The sequence below is a fragment of the Micropterus salmoides genome, unplaced genomic scaffold, assembly GCF_014851395.1.
Source record: "Micropterus salmoides isolate LMB-PRFRI ecotype aquatic unplaced genomic scaffold, ASM1485139v1 Ms_hic_scaffold_2, whole genome shotgun sequence".
NCBI lineage: Eukaryota > Metazoa > Chordata > Actinopteri > Centrarchiformes > Centrarchidae > Micropterus > Micropterus salmoides.
The window spans coordinates 1,080,599-1,103,107 of record NW_024041150.1 but is presented as its reverse complement, the minus strand read 5'-3'; the positions used below and the strand labels follow the sequence as shown (position 1 = coordinate 1,103,107).

The 22,509-nt window shown below is 39.8% G+C and overlaps 2 protein-coding genes across 3 annotated transcripts; both read right to left on the bottom strand.

The window, feature by feature from the left end:
- Positions 1 to 25: 25 nt before the first annotated feature.
- cdc5l (CDC5 cell division cycle 5-like (S. pombe)) lies at positions 26 to 10,552 on the bottom strand. The gene is made up of 19 exons (XM_038731170.1): positions 10,328 to 10,552; positions 9,232 to 9,335; positions 8,843 to 9,004; positions 8,526 to 8,653; positions 7,759 to 7,858; positions 7,455 to 7,581; positions 7,255 to 7,346; positions 6,823 to 6,967; positions 6,473 to 6,664; positions 4,786 to 4,934; positions 4,525 to 4,696; positions 4,155 to 4,319; positions 3,584 to 3,664; positions 2,079 to 2,330; positions 1,816 to 1,923; positions 1,634 to 1,723; positions 1,409 to 1,540; positions 1,024 to 1,104; positions 26 to 428 (listed from the first exon to the last, which is right to left on the bottom strand). The coding sequence occupies exons 1-19, from the start codon at positions 10,370 to 10,372 to the stop codon at positions 315 to 317; spliced, it is 2,439 nt and encodes an 812-aa protein (XP_038587098.1). The 5' UTR covers positions 10,373 to 10,552; the 3' UTR covers positions 26 to 314.
- Positions 10,553 to 11,711: 1,159 nt separating this feature from the next.
- Positions 11,712 to 22,048, bottom strand: napba (N-ethylmaleimide-sensitive factor attachment protein, beta a). Of its 2 annotated transcripts, XM_038731168.1 has the most exons (10): positions 21,810 to 22,048; positions 19,077 to 19,156; positions 18,447 to 18,563; positions 15,291 to 15,337; positions 15,126 to 15,203; positions 14,937 to 14,992; positions 13,911 to 13,995; positions 13,404 to 13,508; positions 13,125 to 13,193; positions 11,712 to 12,797 (listed from the first exon to the last, which is right to left on the bottom strand). In XM_038731168.1, exons 1-10 carry the CDS (start codon positions 21,905 to 21,907, stop codon positions 12,645 to 12,647), a joined length of 888 nt encoding a protein of 295 aa, XP_038587096.1. In that variant the 5' UTR covers positions 21,908 to 22,048; the 3' UTR covers positions 11,712 to 12,644. The 2 variants fall into 2 exon arrangements, with proteins under 2 accessions (XP_038587096.1, XP_038587097.1); XM_038731169.1 differs by lacking the exons at positions 15,291 to 15,337; positions 19,077 to 19,156; positions 21,810 to 22,048 and having other exon boundaries at positions 18,447 to 18,554.
- Between the last annotated feature and the right edge of the window lie 461 nt (positions 22,049 to 22,509).

The window sequence follows — 22,509 nt, the reverse complement described above, 5'->3', positions numbered from 1 at the left end:
ACAAACACTCACTGCAACTCGCTGCTTTGTCATTGTTGAAAAGAAACTTTATTGGTCACTAATACAGAAACGCAAGGGGCAACTGAGCATGTTCAAAACTCAGCTTGTGATATCACAGCAACATGAACACACAGAGGCGGGACTTATCTCTGGGATTGCCACAATGAAAAATGAGGGGAAAAAAAAGGTCAATATGACAACTTGAGGGCTGAAGAGCGCAAAAACTTGTTTGTTGTTTCTCAGAGCAGGTGTTAGCTTTATCGGTGTCTCATTGATGAGTGAGTGTGAGTAGCATGAATGAATGAATGTGTGGCTCAGTATTTCTGAGCACTGTTCAGCAGCGCCTCTCTCTCCATCAGCAGCTCTCCGTATCTCTGCTGAAGTTCTCGCTCTCTCTCCATCTGCCTCTCCACGTCCTCCCGCAGGGCCTAAAGCGCACACACACAGAAAGATGATCAAATGTTTAACAGAATATTTCTAACCTGCCACCACTTTGAAAAAAGGAACTACTACGATAATAATATTTAATAAGATATATCTGAGACAGAAATTGCTCAAGATTACAGTAACATAAAAATAAGAGTCATAAATATGTGTCTAATTTAATAAAAAACTAAAATACAAAGAGTAAAAAAAAGAGTAATATTGCACATGATATTCAGTGTCCGATGTTTTAGCTGTCCTTCCTGAAAACGGGAAAGGATTTATAGTTTGATGGCCACTGGTAGAAAAGAAGCGATAAAATGTACAAACATTCAGACTATAATATGTTAGTCTGACAAAATGCTTACTTTCTCACTAAGAAATAATATAAATAGCATTTTTTTCACATTTGAGAAGCTGGAACCAACTGTTGTTAAGCTTGATCAATGGCCTAAATTATTAATCAACTGTCAAAATTGACTAATAGACTAATTGTTTCAGCACCAGAACACCGCAAGCTTGTTGTTCACTGTGATCAGAATGATGTTGGAAATTGAATATAAACTTGTACAGTAGTGTGTGTGTGTGTGTGTGTGTTACCTCTTTTCTCCTGGGAATCGCAGCATCCTCTTGTTTCTTCAGCTGAGTGAAGGTCTGGAGTTCTGTGGCTGCCTGCTCCACCTGGTGGACATCACAAGTACAATATTATTGTTATTACAATAATACAATACTCGTTTATTGTTATTTATAGGAATTACATTGTTTTAGACACGACGATAATCTACAGTCTGCTGGGAAACTGACTACAAAGTAAGTATTTTATCTGTTCAGGACAAGATTCCATATTTCATAAAGCTTCTTTGAGATAATTCTTCACTGATAAGATATGATCTGTAAAATGACAAATCAAACAAGTCAGATGTCTAGAGTAGAGGGAAAGTGTGGGACTAAATTTACAGGGAACTTTTCCTGTCACGTTCAGTACCTGTTCCCAGAGTTCATTGTGCTGCTTCAGGAGCCCCAGGGCTCTGGACTGAAACCCTCCCAGCAGGATTTTGAGTTTCTTCTCCAGTTTAGCTGCCTTACGGGCCTCTGCTGTCATGTGTCCACGGTTTACCTGGAGGGAGACGGATACAGCGACCTCAGTGTTTCAGACCACAGCTCTAATATAAGGTCTACGAGCTCTCCAAGTGTCTGTGTGTTTTCTCACATCTAGTTTCTTCTCCAGGCTTTCAATACGGTCTTTCTTTGATGCCAGGTTAGCTCTGGTGTACCTGTTCTGAGCAGGAAGATACAAAACCTGCAGAAAGAGAGAGGCAGACCAGATAAGAATTAAACAGCTACTGATGAAGGGTTGATGTTCAGAGGATGAAGGTCAGATGATATGCTTACCTGTCCGTAGCATTCCTCCCACACCTGGCTGTAGGCCTCCATGCTGAGATCACCGTGGCCCATTCCTGCCTTCACCACCTCCATTTCTGCTACCAGTGCCACCTTTGCCTGTTTATTAACACCACACATGAACGCACGTGATGGTTATCATTAATTACCACGTCTTATATACAGTATACAGGTTACACATCACTGTCACAATGATCAGCAGATTGTTTGTGCACGTTTATAAGCGAACACAATGTTGGCGATGTGTGTGTTACCTGCTCCATCTCCTCTGTACTGACTGGCTTGTAAGGTTGTGTATCCAGGTACGCTATATGCGACGCGTTGTTAGATGTGGAGGTGGGGCCCCTGGTTTTGCCGCGCTGCAGTTGACTGGCTGCGTTGGCTGGCGGGTGGTGCAGGCAGTCGTAGTGCAGCATGGTAATCATTTCCTGTTTGATTAGCTCCTCCGCCAGCTGGAGGTCCGAGAGCTGCTCCATGGAGGTGGGACGGAGGACGGACTCGTTCACCTGCAGAGACGGACAATAACAAGGTGATATCATCATGCTGATACAATTAACAGATGTTCATATTCATCATCCTCCTGGATTACTCCAACACAACAACAATGAAAACAAACCTTGAGGTTTAAACATCAAAACAACACTAAGGCAGGGGGTCTAAAAGGTCTTGACCATGTATTTCCGACTCTTTAAAAGGTTCAGTGTACCACTGCCTCCTACCCTGCTGCTAAGACTAGGGCTGCAAAATTAATTTAATCGCAATGTCGTCAAGTGTGATTACGTAAGTGTGCGATTTAATAAATGAGAAAAAGTGTATGTGGCGCTCTCTTCTCTACGTTAGAGACGTTATCTCCACCCACACCGGGCTCTCGCACGAGCCCTTAAAACCGATAAGACTACGTGCAATGAGAAAAATTATTTATGAGCAGTGTGCGATTACCTTAAGACAACAACCTACTGTAACCCCCTCCCTGCCCCGCCACTAATTGTTTACATAGTCTGACCCGGTCGCTCTGTGACAGAGACGTCGTCGAAAGTTAAAGGTAAGAAAGAAGATAATTACAATAATTAATTTGGCTTGCTGGCTATATAACGTTAGCTGTGTCGGTGCCTTTTGTTGTTCAACTTTTCACAAAGCCGACGTTCCTGTAAGTTTCACTTTTTGTTAACCGACCAATCACAGCCTGGATGGGGCAGGACATTAAAAAAAAAGTGTGACGTGCTACAGCAAACTTTCAAATGCTGAACAATGTGATTATTGACAAGTTAGTACTTGTGTTAACAGTATAACATAACTTATGAGTCTTTGGTTTTGTTGTAACACTGATAAATAACTTCAGGAAGGAGGGACAGTAAAGTTTCAAACCCAATGGCCCGTTGGGGCCAGTTGCAAAAAAGTTCAACGTTGAGCCCTGACTGTAGTGATGAAACGTGCTCTTGAAAATGACGATGCAATGTGGCGACTACCATGAAAGGGGGGACCCGCGGTTATGGAGATATAAATGGCTTATTCTAAGGTAATAAAAACATAATGTGTTTATTATGTAAGGTCTTTACACACCACTGAAAACATAGTTATGGATCTTATATTGCATTTCCGTCAATATATCCTCAGATATATTACACACTGAACCTTTAATGCCAGCTAAAGGTAAGAAGAAGATTGGTCTTAGTTGTTCTGTGTGAGTTTTCTCATCAGAAAAGCAACACACTGTGTTGTTTACTGCAGGAAATGCCCTCAGGAAACGAGTGTTTGTTACCTCAGTGGGTCTGGGGAGAGCCCTCTGAACGGGAGTGTGTCGCAGCTTCAGCTCCTTCTCTCTTTCTGCGTCACGTTGGGCCTAACACACACAAACAACAAATGTATACCCTTGTTAGTATGCCTTTAGTTTAAATAAAGTTTGTCAAACAAAGGTTTGTCAAACAAAGGTTTACAGGTGCATCTCAAAAATTTTGAATGTTGGGGAAAAGTTAAAAGTTAAGATTTTTCTGTAGTTTAACAAAGTTAAATTCTCATATATTCTAGATTCCTTAGACAGAGTGAAATATTATATGATTTTTTGTTTTGTTTTTTGATGATTAAAACAAAAAGTTTTCATAGAAACCAGTATATCAAAATATTACAGACTTAAAGAATTGATAATACAGAAATGTCGACCTGAGAAGAGCTCTAATCAGCAGGTTCAGTATAGTTCAAAGGAACTGTTCCTCGATATTCAAATATTTCAAAAAGCATCTGAATATCATTAAATGAGATTGTGCACTCAAGAAAATGATGTTATCCCCTAACCGAAACTCAAAAGTGCTCCGACGTTGTCTGCACATGCATACCTGCTTGCGTGCCTCTATGTCTGCAGAGTCCTCCGTGAACCCTGTTTCTGTTTCTGTCTCTTCCAGTTCTTTCTCTGCGTTTTCCGGAAGAACGATCTCAAAGTCGTTCTTGGGAACAGGAAGTGACATCAGGCCCTGCCTCAACTGCTGCAAACTTTCTCTTTGCTGTGTGTGAGGGAAGAGAGACAGCAGTTAATTCATTATTTTAATTATTATTAACCTTATTAGTGACAAGTTTTGTTGACATTTTATTTGACCTGTTTCAATTGGTAACATTTACTAAATACAACTGAGTATCTGGCATCAGAAAACTTACATATATTCAGAAGTGAGTTGTGTATTTACAATACTACATGTGTACAAGGATTACCATGTGTTTAGCGAATGCAGGGTCAGCCAGTTGATCCTCACTGTTAATATTCAATTTGTCTCTCAGCGGTGTGCGAATGGGGGTCAAACTTGGGGTCACTGCCCCGCGCGGGGTGATCGCTCCTACACCTTGAGGGGTCATGCCCTCTTGCCCCTGACCTTGTCCAGGAGTTCTGTTGGAGACGACACGACCACGAACGTTAACATTTACAGTACGGGCTGGTACAGTGCTGTATCAGTGCAGAAGTGATGGCACTTTTACCTGAATGGTGTGCTGAGAACAGTGTTGGGTGTTTGTATCTGCTGGCGCTGAGGTGTCACTCCGCTGAAGTCGCTCTCGTGCAGCGGCGTGTTGAGGCCTCCCTTTAGAGGAGTGTCAATGTTGGTCAGAGCCATCAGGTTCTGGGCTTCCTGAAGATACAGACAGATGCAGGTAGTAAATATTTAAAAAAGATTATTGAAAATATTCGTTATAAACCTGAACATAAACACACCCATTTAGTGAGGATCTTTGAATATGGTTATCACTGAGCTGTGACAGAGACATACTTCAAAGTATATGCTGTAGATTTAGTTTTGATGCATGATGGCCAACACTGACATTTACATTTACTCATTTGGCAGACGCTTTTATCCAAAGCGACATACATTTGAGGAACAATATACAAGCATCAACAGAGCATCAAATAAAGATCTACAACTGACAATAAATACTTGTAAGAGCTCACAGTACATATCACATCAATGGGGTTGATACCGAGGGAAGGAAGTAAGAGTTAACAAAAAGTGCAATCAATATAATATAATTGTAAGGGGATAGAAGAAGAGCACAGGAAGTGCATGTTAGGGGTTAGGAGTTAGAGGTGTTATAAGAGGAAGTGTTCTCAGAAGAGATGAGTTTTCAAGAACTTCTTGAAGTTAGAGAGAGACGCCCCTGCTCTGATGGCGTGTGGGAGCTCGTTCCACCATCGTGGTGTCACAGATGAGAATAGCCGGGACTGGGATTGCTTTGTGTAACGGGGTTGGCAGAGCCAGGCGGCGTTTGTTGGAGGAGCGTAGCGGGCGAGAAGGAACGTAAACTTGTATTATGTAGTTTTGGTAGATGGGTGCAGACCGAGTAGTCACTCTGTATGCAGCATTAGTGACTTGAATTTGATTCTGGAGGCTGCAGTAATGGAGTGACATGAGTCCTTTTGGGCTGATCAAAAACCAAACGCGCTGCTGCGTTCTGAACCATTTGTAAGGGTTTCACCGCACAAGCTGGAAGACCTGCTAGGAGGGCATTGCAATAGTCGATGCGAGAAATAACCATGGCCTGTACCAGAAGCTGGGTGGCATACTGAGTGAGGTAGGGCCTGATTTTCCTTATGTTGTATAGAGTAAAGCGGCACGACAGAGAGACAGCAGCAACGTGGTCTGAAAAGGACAGCTGGTCATTGATTTTGCGTGTCACAATTGATTTTCATCAATTGTGACACGCAAGTTTCTCACCAACCAGGTTGGAGTGATGTTTGAGGAGCCAATTTGTAGTTTGATGTTATGGTGGATAGACTGCTTGGCTGGAATGACCAAGAGTTCAGTCTTAGAGAGGTTTAGTTGAAGATCCCACATTGGGTCAGATGTGCTGTATAATAAACCTACATTTTAATCACAATCTTCACAGTTACAATCGCGTTCTTTCAAATCGCAATTTCAATTTGAAAACTATTAATCGTCCAGGCCTAATTTTAACATAAACAAAATTTCATAAAACATCAGTGATAAAATACAATGCAATCATGTAGTCAATAAATAAAAATAATATATACACACCTGAAATATACTACAGCTAGAAATACTTAAAATTGAGAATCTAAATACTTCAGTGGCGTATTGAGCCTTTAATATGTGCTCATAAATTCAGCATGTGTGTTTAAAGTATCAAAATATTCCGTGTGAGTGTCTGTTACCTGCAGTATCCTGTCCTGGACAGCGGGGGTGCGAGGGGTGCGTAGCCCCGTCGCCATGTTGTTAGTGACGCTGTACTCTGACAGGAGGGCCGAGGAGGCGGAGTTTCCGCTTTCGCTCTCCTCAGCAGCTTGACGGGCGACCTCACTAGCAACACCCAATTTCACGACTTCCTCCAGCTCAGCATCGCTGATCTATGAAGAATGTTAAATTAAATACAATTAAAAAGACCTTATCTGGTAAAAGAGGATCAATTAAACAAACTAAGTGTGCTTTAAACAGGAGTACCTACACTGGTTTGACAGACTTTTTGGACATTAAAGTTAAAAGGTGCTTGTGCGTAGTGGGTTACCTGTGGAGTAGGTAAAACCAGTTTGGAGCGTTTCTTGGTGAACTCAGCCACGCCGCTGGTCTGCAGGATGGCAGATGGAAGATCGCTCTCTTTCTTCTTCTTGATCTTCTGTTTGTCTTTCTTTCTATCCTTTTCCTCTTGCTCACTACACACAAACACAAGCAGGTTTATGAATGAAGACCACGGGTTGATTGTGTGTGTGTGTCTTTATTGTGTACGATGTGCATCAATCTTGTTAATTAAGTGTTTCTGTTTTCTGTTTAAACTTTAATATTGTAGTTGTTTATATGAAGCTGAACATGACTTTGTGATTTAACGGTTCTGCGTATATCTTTGTTGTGTATTTACTGTACTTTTTATTATTATAAGCCTCGTGTGTGTTGCCATCCAAACTTTATGTAGTAAAATATTGTAGTGTCTAATATTACTGACTTGCGAAGTTCTCCATCCAAGTGCTGCTGTCTGAGTCGTTTGAAGTTTGGCTCCAGTCCGACGTACTGCTCCATGCTGGTGTCATAGAAACCCTTAAAGTTAAAAAAAGAAATTACACAGTTAATAAAATTAGATTGAGCCCAAATGCTGTGCTGTTGTTTTGGGTTCTGTTCAAATGAACAAAATCAATTAAAAGTTACCTGTGCTGGCTTCTTTTCAAAGGGAATTTCAGCGTTGTAGTCAACTCCTCTCTTCTTCTTCCTCTTCTTCTGAACATCGATTCCTGCCGCTCTCAACTCTCTGCGCTTCTGCAGAGCAGCCAACCGTCTGCAGCACAAAGTGAGGGACATTCAATTATTTTGTACTTGTCAGCAACTTTCCCATACCTACAGTAACAACACAAACATTAAGCATGAAAAAATATGATTACATTTCAGAGAAAGCCGTTTGAATAAAGAAATAACAACTCAGTATTTGTAAATACTGTGTTTGTGTGTATCCAACCTGGCTTCCTCCAGCTGTTTCTCTCTGGCCTTCCTCTTGGCTTTCTTGCCCTGGGTATTGGCCAGTCGAGCCCTGGCCTCTGACAGCATCTCCAGCTCATCTACAGACAGACAGACTCAATTAATGAGGACACAAGATGCTGTTGAAGGCTCGTGCAGACTACATGACTTTCAACGCTGGCAGATAGCTGTGCTGTTCCGACTACACGACTTGCTGGCTTGTGACTGAAATCATTATGGTGTTCATGCTACGAGATTGATCTCACACTACAGAAACTGACAACGACTATCACCTGACGGCTGGTCTCCAAACCACATTTTGTCAAGAAAAAGGTGAAATGTGAAACGGGAAATGTGCAAATCTACACACAAAACAGGATTTGTTAATTATTATAGAGGTAAACGTCCTAAAGACAAACAATGTGGGTAAAAGAATGGATTAGCACATGCGGGTAGCAGGGATTGTCTGTGCTACATGGAGAGTTGGAGGTGAGTAAGACACGTTGATTTGCCCGCAAACACAACAGACCGGTCGGTGAGCTTGTTGACTGGCAAATCAAGTAGTGCGAACTAGGCTTAAGTTTAACCTGTTAGATTTGAAATTCTTCATTTAAGAGTAAATAAAAACTACTACTAGAAATGTAAAAGACAACTGTGAGAGCACATATAGAGTAGATATTCTCAGGACCCGGGTGCATTCTGTCCCTTGGGTTGGATGAAGTTTAATTAAAAAGTCAGTCTCGCCATCATTGTCTTAATTGAACATACCTTCGTCCATGTCCACAGGGTCAGGCCTGGCAGGTTTAGTTTCAGGATTAGGGTCAATCTCTCCTGGTTTTAACTTCCTGGGGTCGTCTCCCACTTCTTCCTCATTGTCTCTTTGAGCTGCCTTGTCTCTAAACACACACATAAATACACACAAATTGTGAATCAACAGCATTTTGCACTAATCGTGATACACTTAATCCAAGTGCTCCAGACACTGCTTTGCAAATAACTCTAGAATAAAGGTCAAGGGTCTGGGAGAGTCTGCTTTGAACTAACAATTTGATTATAAATGTGTTTTAAATAGTGTAAAATCGTACAGCAGGTATTCATAGTGCTCCAGACACTGGGCAGCAGTGCGTCCTATGATAGGAGCAATGGTCCTCCACTGAGTCGGCATCAGCTTGGCCAAATGAAGCAGCTTCTCCTCCTCTTCTCTGGACCATTCTGTCTTCTTGATGCTGGGGTCCAACCACTCGTACCTGCAGACAGACAGACACAAAGCCGAAGTGCAGGACATTTAATTAAAGAGGCAATCTAACTGAGATCACGATCAAGAGAGACACACAACAAACACAGCCAGTTACAAACAAGCTGATGCGTACAAACATCTGAAAAAATCATGGACATCTCTAAAAACTTCCAACATTAGAGTTTTAGAAATGAAGTTGCTGTTATTTGCAGCACATGTCTTTGTCTCTTGACTCACCATCGGGCTTTACATTGTTTGGCAGACTTGCGGTGCAGCAAGGAGGCGATACGGGACCACTGGTTCTTCCCATATTTCATCACCGCTGCCTTGAGGATCTCATCCTGGATAGATGTGCAGATTAGAAAAGAGTCACAAAAGTATGATCCTATCACCTTTTTTAATCCAATCAGAACACTGATGATAATCAAAAAGACTCCCAATAAACTTTTTCCCACAGTGCATCAGACTCTTGAACAGTACACCCAACATCACATTCCCATGTTTAAATCCCACCTTAAAACACATCTTACAAACCGGCCTATCCAACCTGATCACTGTTCTTCTGGCCACAGCGATCTTATGTTTCCAGTTGTTTATCTACCTTGATTATTTGCACTGTAATTTCAGTTTTTGTTAATTTTATTGATTTATTGCTATACTGTTTTATTATGTTCTGTCAGGTGACCTTGAGTGTTCTGAAAGCCTCTTTATATAAAACATTATTATTACAACCTTCTGCTCCACTCTCCATCACTCCTGCTGACTTTTGCCCTTCCGTAGCACAAGGCTCCTAGGTTTTGTTTCCACTTGAACCTACTCTGCTGCGCCTAACTTTATTTTGTAGTCTGCATATGTTGTTGTATTTAATGTTTTTTGCATATATCGACATAAGAAACGTTAAATATTTTACTTCCAAAACAAGATTTTCGTTGTATGGTCCAAGCCGTTGCGGTTTTTACTGTGCTTATGACAATAACCTTCTTGAATCCTGAATCAACACATTCTGTAATCACCATAAGACAAACCCACTGCTGTCAATTATTCTCACTTTACGTTAGCTCTCTTGCTAACATTTACAAAGTATTGCAGGTTGCAGTAGTGCTTGCTAATGACGTAGCCATATTTACTAACTAAACACGTTACTGTTCACTTCACAAAAGCAGTATTTACTAAAGTCTTTCGCAATCGCTGACAGCAACACAAATAAACCAAAAACTTGCTAAGCGAGCTAAAGTCCGTGAAGTGAGCAGCTAGCTTCATGCTAACTAAGCCTCATAGGTTTACGATGAGCGGTTAGCGCTATGCTAACGCAGCTAGCCGTGTAAACACGTACCTCAGTGTTGCGCCAGACGCCTCCTTTTATCATAATTCGCGGCATCTTTGCGGCTCGTTTCTCTCTCCTCCCGCAGTAAAACTGTTATAACTGATTCTCAACCAGTTCAGAATATAAATGACGGTCACGATTTACACTCAAACTGAAATCCAACACACAGAGAAATGCGAGGGACCAACGAGCGTGCACCACACCGGAAACGGGTCCGCCGCAATGTATTGTGGGTGTTGTTCTACAAGCGAGGAAATCTGTCACCCCCTCCAGCGGAATAATGTTTCCGCTTTACCACAACTGGAGCCCAAACTTAATTTAAATAATCATAAACTAATCAAAACATTACCCCAGTCCCAACCAGTTATCTTTTTGACGCCTACTAATAACATAACACAGGCTCTGGCCCCAAATGCCAACGGTTTAAGGGGAAACTTTTCGAAGGGGGAACAGACTTCGACGTAACACCTGTACAAATCAAAATCTATCTGTGCTTTGTTTTCACGCTTTTAAAATTAAAATATAATATACAGATACATCTGCAAATTTCCACACCGGAGACTAATTACAACAAATGATAATAACGAATTTTGTTTCATTAAGACAAACACATAAAAACATAATAGTTTAATAATGTCATATGCTACCATAAACCTTTACAACCTGTCCTATCACTTTATGTATTAAATACAGATATTTAACAGCCAGGTGCACAGTAGTAGTCCACCAGCAGTTCTAGGAATAATATACAGGGCTTAATTATGTCGTTTTTGTAATAAGTCTACTGTAAAATCATTTGCCAATACATTTGCTTACACCTATGTAGTATTTTTAAAAAGTCTGTTTATGAGTGTGGTGAGCTCACTTGGCAGAGTGCCCACATCCTTACTGCAGCTGCCCGTTTTGAGTCCATCCTGCAGGATTTTTTGCTGCATGTGGTCCCCTATCTCTCTCCCTGTTCCCTACCACTGTCCGGTCACTCAAGTATGCACAATCATGTGCCAAGATTTCATTTCAAGTAAAGACTCTAGCCTACCTGCTGTCACCATTGAAAGCACTCCATACCTAAGCAATGACAGTTACAGTTCAGAGTTGCTTTTCTATAACCTAAAACACCCTTAAATGTAATTTTAAGGGATTAAAACAAGCTTGTTTTGTGTTAAAATCAAGCATCAATTTAGTCCAGAGTGACGTTGTACTTTGGGAGCTGCCATTGCTGCAGCATGACGTCATGGCCAGCTAGTTGTTGCATTAAACAAAGTCCTCTCAGTGCTACAGTCATGATGTGACCTTGATTTTACAACCACTCATTGCTGCAAGTACGCCAAGTGGTCCAACCATCTGCTTATATTCATGCTAAATGCCGGGGGGGAAAAAACACCAAAAAGATCAGATATGTGGAGCGATGGCGTTTTTTATTTCATCTCGGTATCTGAGGTACATATTTTACTTCACACAAATGATACCAGGCTACATGTATGTTCGTTACACGTTAGCACGACACGGAGAACACTCACATCAACCATGACAACAGACATGCACAAACAAGGCAGTAGACAGGATTAAGCACTGGCGGCTGACTGCGGCGACCAACTGTTGGCCAGAACAAAAAGAACCAACCAATCACAAGAGGTGATATCACTGACTTGATGGGGCGTGGGAGTGAGGAGAGGACGAGGGGAGACAGAGAGGGATGAGAGGAGGAGGAGGAGGAGGAGGAAGAAAAAATGAGGAGAGGAAGGAGAATAAAAGAAGAGAGGGGCTAATACCTAAAATATTAAGACAAATAGTAACACTGAGCACCATAATAAACAATAAATATTTTTAGTATTGGCAATAAATATCAATAATCTCATAAATAACATTATTATCTCTTCTCAGTAACATATATCCTTAAATCTGATATGAGCTTCCCGTCAAATAGTATAATTTACTTTACTGCAATGGACACACACACACACACACACTCTCTCTCTCTCTCTCTCTCTCTCTCACACACACACCTTTTTATTTCCACTCTTCCTCTTTAAATACAATTCTGTCCAGTGTTATGAGAGCAATACTGTAGGACCAGGGGGCACGGAGTCATCTAAAGGTGGTGTAAAGGTGATGCTTAGCTAGTTGGGGGTCACATGCAGACTGATATGTACAACTGTAAACTTCCTCAGTCCCACCCACCTTTTTTTTTCATCTTTCTGCCTCCCTTTCTATCTTCATTTTGACCTTTTCTTTTTACCAAAATACATCTTTACACTCCCTTACCTGTCATTTAATTACCACCCCTCTCCACCGTCTCCCTCCCTTCGTCCCCTATCTCTACATTTGTCTATTTCAGGTCCCCTGCGTCTCCCTGGATGGTCTTTTTGATGCGGAGCAGCATCGTGGTCAACCACTGGTCCAGACGAGACACCGAGTCGTAGTCCTTGACGGCCTCCGTGAACGCCTCGCAGTTCTGCTCCTCATGGGCTTCTAGAAGTTTCTGTGGTAACAAAACATGACACTTTAATAACACTAAGGGATGATGAGTGTGCATATTGAACACGGAAGAGCTCATATCTTTAATAAAAATGTTCAAATTAACCAACAAAATACTTGTTTAATATTCCTTAATAATTAAAACGTTTTATTATTGGCTGCTGATAACAGTAGCAAATGTGACTTTTAATACATTTTTTACACCTTTTTAAATGACACACTAAAACTCTTCATGAAAAAGTACTTTTCAGTCTGTTGTGTTCGTGTTAGTTTGGGCCGAGCATGTTTATGTTTTACAAAATGTTAGAATAGAATATGGAAATAAATGTACCTTTAACAGTTTGAGCTCTCTGGAGTCTGAGAAGGCTGGAAACATCTCCTCATATTTCTCTATGGCCAGCTGAAATACACACACACACACACACACACACACACAAATGTATGCATATTAGGACAAAATTGTGGATGCTTGCTTACATTCACAAATAAGGTCACCATACAACGTTTTAAAATATTTAAAACTATAACTATGCATCACGTTTGTGTGTGTCAGTATGCAAGTGGCTGCCTGACAGTCTCAGTATGGGTTCAATATGTGTGTTTGTGTTACCTTGGCGTTCAGTTCGTCCACTATGAAGTGGCACAGTGAAGCCTTGAAGAAATACTCTTTAGCATTGTACTTCAACAGAGGATTGTCCATGGTGCTCATAGCAACCTGAAACAAATACAGAAATGCACAAAATGACTGACCTTTAAGGCAGCATGTGATCAGATCGTATGTTCTTATAATCTCATGGGGTTTCACAAATATTTTGTTTTACTGTGTGTACATGTTTATAGGTGTTTGCTTTACACACTGGAGCACTCAGAGACTTGGCTAAGTAAGGTTCTAGATAAATAATGTTTATTCATATTATAAAAAACTATTTAATTTAACACCTTACAATTCAACGCTGTCAAATAAAAAATCACAAATTACAGTCTCTGTATGAAGTTAAGTCAATATTTCTCTGACGCCACAGAAATAAATCAGAATTGAACATTAACAAATGTAATATTTATTAGATTTTGCAGTACCATACAGAGGTGAGCTAATTATTCTGTACTCAGCTGATACCTGTTCATAAATCTCAATAGCTTTCTGGTACTGCTCCAGCTGAGCGCTGTAGTGTCCGACCTTGAGAAGACATTTGTTGGCTGAACTGAAACACACAAACAAAGAAATCCACGAGTTAAAGGTTAATATGCATATTGTACATACAAATGTTTCCACCAATATCCTCACCGCCTGAGAGTAAAAACAGGAATATTTGTGAGGCCGAGCAAATATTAGAAGTCTAATTTAGATGATGGAAGTTGTATTACCATACTGTAAAGGCCAACTGGCTGTGCTGTGATACATCTATGGGATTGCGAGTCAACATTATGCACTGACCACCTCATCATATTGTTACAGGATTGCACTTTTTAGTGTGACTCAAAGCTCCAGTGTCAACAACATTTAGTCCACAGTCCGGTCAAATATCTGTGCTAAAAGGCTAACTGAAGTTAGCTACATAGTGAAAATATTTATATTTATATTCATGCATGATAATCAGTCAGCTTGGCAATTATCAGGTCAGCTGAGTCACTGAACTCTTTTAAGTCCTTTCTTAAAGAATACTTTTATAGGAGAGCCTTTCCTGATTTTAGATGATTTTATTTTATTCTCTTTTATATATATGATGTATTTTAGTCTCTTAAGTGTTTTCTTGCTTTTATTGTGTATTTGTTTTTATCTGTGTTTCATTGTCTTTGCACTTGTTAAAGCACTTTGTATTATTATTATTATTATTATTATTATTATTGTCATCATTCTTATTATTATGTTTTGGTTTAAACAACATCAGGAAATAACGAAAGATCTCAACACAATTTCCAAGGGGACATCTTCAAATATTTTTTTTTGTCTGACAAATGGTATAACATCGAAATATATTCACATTACTGTAATGTAAGAAAAGTAAGAGCAACAAATTTTTGCCATTTTTGCTTAAAAACTGACTTAGTATTAAATTATTATTTAAGTATTAAAATAGTTGCAGAGTAATGTCCCACTGACAGGCTGACTGATTAATCAACTACTCGTTTCAGACACAAATACCTGTTAGATTCTTCTCCCTTGTAGTAGTCTGCTGCCTGCTCATAGTGAGCAATGGCCTGAAAACAAAACAAAAACACGTAAGTCAGCACAGTAGATCACCATTTATGTTTAAATTTAAAAACCTGATTTCATGCGTAAGTTATACTAAACAAAAACATAATCAAAAATCACTAATCTACTGAGACAAACCTTTTCAATATCAACCAGCTCAGCCTCATAAACCTCCGCTATAGTGATGTGATGTTTGGCTGCGATGGTAAACCGACCCTGAAACATACACACACACATAGAGAGAATTATCAAGACAAGAATGATTGTCTCAGGGAGCAGATGGGTGGTTGAGGCAAAGCTTACCATGTCAGTGTAGATGTCAATGGCCTGATTTAGACAGTTGATGGCCTCTGGAAGGAGACAGATAAGGGGGTGAGGAGGGAAGTTATAAATACAAAGAAAATGAAAAGAGTCTGCTGAAGCCTTCCGAGTCCACTCATTCAAATTAAAACTCTTTCAGTTTTCTCCCCCTGCGACTACTAACCTGCTAACCCACAGTATTTTATTAAGCTCATCACAGGGAGAGGCAGGAGGGCTGTTGCAACATAACCCAGATATCAGTTTTCCTAGAGCAACCCAGGGACCCATTTTAATCTTCCAACAATACCACCTCAGGGTCCCAACTCTCACTGTGAAGAGAAGCGATACAGTGAGAGGCTTCCCCTCATATTTACGAAGAAAAAGAAGCAGCAAAGCACCAGTGGTGGAAGAAGTACTCTTACTTAAGTAAAAGTAGCAACAACACAGTGTAGAAATACTCTGTTAGAAGTAAAAGTTATGCATTCAAACTTTCATAAAGTATTCGTTAAAATATTATATTACCAGAAGTTAAAGTACTCATTGCAGAATGGCCCATTTCAGAATAATCTATGTTATTGGATTATAATTATTGATGCATTAATCACTTTAATGTTGCAGCTGGTAAAGGCAGAGCTAATTTTACTTGATTTATATTCTGCTGGGGAGCTTGTGAATTTAGGTCTGAGGATCAATAAAGTCTCATCTTCACCTATGATTATTTATCATAATTTATTTGTTGATTATGTTTCGTATTATTAACAAGGCCGTCACTTTGTGTTGAAAAGTGGTGGGGACATAAGGGCTCAGATTAGGGGTGTGATGATACACTTGGATCACAAGATGTGACAATGCTATTTTGAAGATATAATAGAAATGGTAAATGCTGAAATATATGGGGGGAGGTCTGGGGGTTCTCACTCAGAAAATTAGAGCAATTAACCTTTAATTCCTGCATTCTGGAGGAATTTTCTGTTCCAGTTTATGTATTTATATAAAGGTAAACAAAATTCAGATGGCAGGTGACAATTCATAAATATTAAAATATAACAGAATATAATGCAGTAATCAGCAGCTTGTTTTTTTGCCTTAAGTTACTTTTTTGGACAATGCACATTTCTTTCTTCTATATTTAAATTGCATTTCATATTTTCTTATTGTGCAAATAAACCTTTCTCAGAGTATTTTCATTTATTAGTTAACATTTTTTGGTGCAAGGTATTTTTAGATACGTTTTAAACAAATGCTTTCAAAAAGTGACGGGGACAAAATCGGCATTTCAAAAAGTGATGGGGACATTTCGCCGGCGTCCCCTGTGTAAATGACACCTATGATTATTAATCTCAATCTGCAAACGGTATTATATCAATTTAGTGTAAAGCAGCAGAAAGTATCTCATAATTGTTCTTGACTTCTTTGCAGCGCCGCTAAACACATTTTAACAGAATTTCCCTGTTTAGACTGTATAAAAACATGGATCGATCAGCCGTGATATCACTGAAAGCCTGAGGCCCTGATTTGGGTTGCTACTGCTGGGTCACATCTTGCAAGTAACCAGGTCCAAAATAAATCAATAATCTGACCAATCCAAATACCTCCAGCAGCTGAGGAACGATGACGAAGCAGCAACCACCACAGCTGAGCACAATATTCAGAGGCTAAAGGTGATCAGGGAGAATATGTTCCTCTCCTTAGGCTGTAATGTGTTTGAAAAATGTTCTGCAAAATACTTATATTCAGTGTGTTTGCCAAAAATAGACAATCATCTGAATGAAAAAAATGCATACTATTTGACTATATCCATGAAAAACCTTCTAGTGTTGCACAATGGTATTGAGATCAGATATACTATAGGTGGATAACAGATCTATGGCAACCTCTCATAAATGACCCGGTGATCAAATTGACTTAATTCAAATCGGGAAGGAGACATTCCTGACATATCCATGTAACATATATGATATGTGTGTACATGATTTGCCTGTACAAAATAGTAACTGAGGGAAAGTGAGTATAAATGTGTGTTAAATGTGTCCTTTGTAAGATCTTTTATTATTTATTTTTGTTGTTTGTTTGTTTCCTTCCTTCTCCTTTAGCTTAGCGCCAACGATCAACAATGTGAAAATATCTTGTGCATTGTTTTGAAGCAAATTAAATCAAATTATGAAAGAAATGACATGTACATTAATATAAGAGTTTGCCCATATTGCCTGCTCCTACATAGACAAAGTGTAGAGGCTCTTTTGTGACTAGCTTTGAAAAAAAATACAACCACCATACAACATCTTGCACCCGATATAGTCAGGTGCACATCCTGTGTTGACGCCACACTTTCCTGCCACAATAGTCAGAGACTCCAGGCAAAAAATAAGGTTTCCAGGTTCACACACACACACACACGTGGATTAGCATGTAGAAAAATATTTTAGATCAGGTCTTTAAGCATCTGTAAATTTGGGAACACATAAAGACTGATTTCTGCCAACACACACCACAACTGGACAACTCAGTAGTTACAGAAGAAAAGAATGAATAACAAATAACGAAGAGCTGAGCAGCACCTCAAATCCAGTGAAAACACAAGTTCTTGCAAGCGCCTGTACCAATGTAGATATGGACATCTATCAATTCCTTATTTATGAGATGAAGATGAAGAAACTGAGAAAAGAAGGCAAATTTGCGTGAAATGGTGGATGCAGAGAAATGGCAACCGCAACAGGAAGGACTGAGAGTGACTTTGATCGGAAAGCAAACAAATTTATAAACAACACATACGCACATTATTTGAACTCCCAGCTGATATGAACCTTTGATTTTATCTCAGGATTATAAACAGCAACCTGTCAAAACTAGACTCCAAATCCAACATATAATAAGCCCAATCATCTGTGTAGCTACTTGTTTATGTGCTTTTAGCCATGCATTTACGCCTGATGTTTTCTTTTCTTACATAACAAAAGTGATAAACATGTTTTATGTCAGGAAAAGAAAGAAAGAAACTGTATGAAATATAAAGACTAAATGTTCTGTTTTTAACATCTTTTTGGAAAACATGGCATTTAAGTTTGTAGGAGTAACTGCGACAGAACAGAGCTGCAGTGGATAAGATCCTCGATCACTGACTCCACCATGTGTGTGTGTTTGTAAGACAGCAGTGCTCACCCTGTGGGTCGGCCTTCTTGTAGGCGTTGCCGGCATCAACGAAGCTGGTGGCAGAGTCCAGTTTGTTTTGGAGCTGCATGTGGAGCCGAGCGGCCTGACAGAAAGCATTCCCCGCAGCTAGACACAAACACACAGCCGCAGTTTGAGTGGGAAAAGCCTAAATTAATGCAATTGTAATCCAAATTCAGTTTCTATTTGTACTAAACCTGTGTTACTCTCGCTGATCTACATGACTGTTTCACAATTTTGTCTGTCGACACATCAGGCTGCAGAAACATCAAAACACACAACTAAACACTAAACTCTGCTTAGCATGAGCTATTATTGGCACATCTAGAGCACACACTGGTTTCTGCAGCCAAGAATGTCTCCCTTATCTGTCCATACTGTCCTGAATTTACCTACATGTATGTATGTATGTATATATTTAAAGATCTTATCGCTGTAAATGGTAATATCATACTGCCTTCAGGCTGTTGAATCATTTATATCCTGTTAAAATGTGGATGGAACAAAATATTCAAATAAATGTGTGTGTGGGTGCTTATGTGGGAGTTTGTTTGTTTGTGCACAGTGTGTTTTTTTGTATGCATTATAACATATATATATGTGTGTGTGTGTGTCACCTACCACTCCAGTTCTTTGCCATCTTAAACATATTGGCTGCTCTGGCGTACATTTCACAGGCATCCTCCACCTTATGGTTTCCCCTGTATAACACACACACACACACACACACGAAAGGCAAAGACAAACAAAAGTATTTGTTTACTTTTCTTTTATTCTAATTGTTTATTTATTTTAATCTAGGGGGAAAACCGCCCCACTTTAACTTTGTCCCAATATGAAAGGGCATATTGGGGGACGTGCAACTAGCGCGTGTGGTCCAGCAGCTGAGGATACTTTCACCCTGCAGCCAAAACTCTCTAAACTCTCTCCTTTTTTTTAATGCAGTATGAATAGATATAAAACTCAAATGGAATTCAGTTTCATATTTGAATTAGGTTAATTTGTGTATCTGACTCTTCTACTATATATATATATATATATATACATAAATATCTGTGTGTGGCCAGGTGACTGCAGCTTGAACTAGTTCACACAGTGTTTTCTCCATGGCACAGAGCTCGGGCTTTGCCGTTCTGCATCTGTTTGATGGAGAAGAACAACATGGACAAAGGTGAAGCAAGCAGCCAGTGTAGAGACAGAAAGGTCACAAATTCAGATTTGAAGTACATAACATTGGTGTGTATTTTCATTTGCCATAACAGAACTCAGTAAAGTTAATATCTGGCTCTCTGTGCATTTCTGAATATGGTTGAAGGGAGTCCTCCAGTTTGTTGTTTACTTCGGGTAAAAGCGTGATAGTCAGTATCTTACAGAGAAATCTGCTGTAGAAAAAACATGCAACAACAAAGATATTAAAAAATGTTCATTATGCCAATAATGAAGATCCTGTATCTTGTTCAAGTCTTTATTTATCAAACAGACAAGGTTTTAATCAATCAAGGATTTTCATCAGATTGCAACGCTGTCTGTTTGATAAATAAAGTGTTCTGGTTTGTGAGCAGTGGACAATGTTTGGGATCTTGTTATTATCATTTGTTCTGTGGTAGCTTTTCCAACACTTGTCTTTTTTAGAGGCACATTTCTAGTTTATACCACTGAAATGAAACGTATTGGTTCCTGTATCATCAGTCAAAATGAACATATGGATTTGCAACTTTAAGGCGAGTCTACACACATTTTAAGATCACACACTTATTTACCGTTGATGCACAGTGGATTCTCACAACCTGCCAAAACCACTAAATGACCCCCGCTGAGTTTGCTTCATCTCTTAACTAACTCGGTGCTGAGGCTCATTAAAAAAACATGCTGGTGCTCATGTGGGTGAAACAGACGTGACCCACTTTAATTTGAGGACCACTGCCTGATTACAGAATCAAGTGGTATGATGTTATTTATCTGTAACATTGATTTAATATCATGAAGATGAAAAATGTGAACACAGCGGGGGGGGGGGGGGGGGGTTGCAAGGGAAAGTGGTACAATATGCTGTAACTACATTTGAATTTTACTAATTTGGTTAATGTTTTAAAACTTCTTATACCTCGATGTGAAACTGATATATATATATTGTCTTAGTTTATATTTCTTCAACATGTATTCTTGTGGTTATCTATATCTTACGCTTTAAGCTGCAGATAACAATTATTTTAAGTATTGATAATTGTTTGCTACAATGTCAGAAAATATCTGTCACAAGTTCCTAAAGCGCAAGGATGTCTTCAAATCTCTGGTTTGTCCTACCAACAATCCAAACCGGAAATTATTATTATCACACATATTAAATAGTGTTTAAATGTGTTAAAATATTCCTGTAGATCAAGTTTCAGGCATTAATTGAGCCGTGAACCTTGTATGTCAGTCCACTTTTGAGTTCCTTTTATTATATCTATTTCATGTGAATTTTTACTCCACTTTCTGCATTTATCCACAATTTCGATCCTATATATCTATCTGGTTACATCATTTCAAATTTATATTCCAGTCTTTCCATTTTACTTGTAAACATCCGCCACTCCCACACATTAAGGTCCACTCCCATCTGCGCTCTCTGTCTCTCTCTCTCTCTGTCTCTGTCTCTCTCTCTCTGTCTCTGTCTCTGTCTCTCTGTCTCTGTCTCTCTCTCTCTGTCTCTGTCTGTCTCTCTCTCTCTGTCTCTCTCTCTGTCTCTCTCTCTCTCTCTTTCTCACACACACACACCTAAACCACATAAAAAACCAGCCCCCGCATCACCACATCACCACCGACTGTCTTCTGGCACACCGTCCTTGCTGCGCTGCTCTCCCCGCCTCCCTGCATCTCTTACCCGGCCTCACGCTCCGTACGAGCCCGCTCACATCCTGCAGCAGCAGCAGGCGATGTGCCACATTTTTACATTTCTCTTGCATCACAAGCCACGACACGCAGGCCACATTATCTGCGATGCTGCGATGACAGTTCATTTTTGGCACACAATCATTGAAAAGGGAAGCTCTGGTAATCCTTGGAGAAATATTTCAGGAGGACACAATGTCATAGTGAAAGTTATCAGCTCCAAGAGTATACGATCTGATCAGGCCTATAAAATTTAACAATACAGGGTCTGATCGGGCCTCTAAAGCTAAAGCACCACATAAACGCAATACGGCTGGGCCTTTAATATTATAAGGATGTTACAGAAATTTTTCCGTCAAGACAATCAGAAGCACTTAAGAGGCTTTGATGGGCCCCAATCTCTCCACCAAACCAAAATGAGAGCGAGAGAGAAAGAAAGAGAGAGGTAAACAGAGACAGTGAAGAGAGGGCATCCTTTACCCGAACATCCCTCCGAGGAAGGATCCAGACGCTTTGACCTTTTTGTCGGCTTCAGCCATCAGCTGCATGGCCTCCTTCTCTTTGCCGGTGTTGTCCATGGCGAGCTGGGTCTGCCGCTGGAGGAGTGATGGGAGGAAAACAGGCCGATGTTCCGCAGTGGACGGAGAGGAGAGCAGAGCAGAGGGGTTGACGTCTGGTGCTGATGGGTGCTGATGCTGAGAGGCTGCAGCTCTTCTTCTGCGGAGAGAGAAAGGTCATTTGTGGCTCATTGCCACCATCTGCTGGAAACAATCGGAGAGGCTAACAGTCTAGTTAAAGTTAAGTGGTTTTTAGATTGTTTTACGTTTGTAGGGTGTTTTTTTTATATAGTGTAGCCTACTGTACTGGTCACATGTTTTGTATTTGTTTTGTTTTGTTTTTGTTCATGTGTTGTTCTTAGATATTTTAATCTTGCAGCTACCGTGACTGCAAGTCAAGTTTCTCAGTTGGGATAATAAAATTACCTGAACTAAACTGAACTGATCTAGAAGTGGGCCTCAAAAAACAACAGACTTACAAAAAGAAACATTATTATATTTACTCGATTACCTGTAGTGGTGATATCCGTCTCTTAGATTTAGCGCCCACTCACATAAAATAAAGGAAAGTTGAATTTTGTTTGTGGTTCACATAACATTTATTAATTTGATTTTTTTTTAAA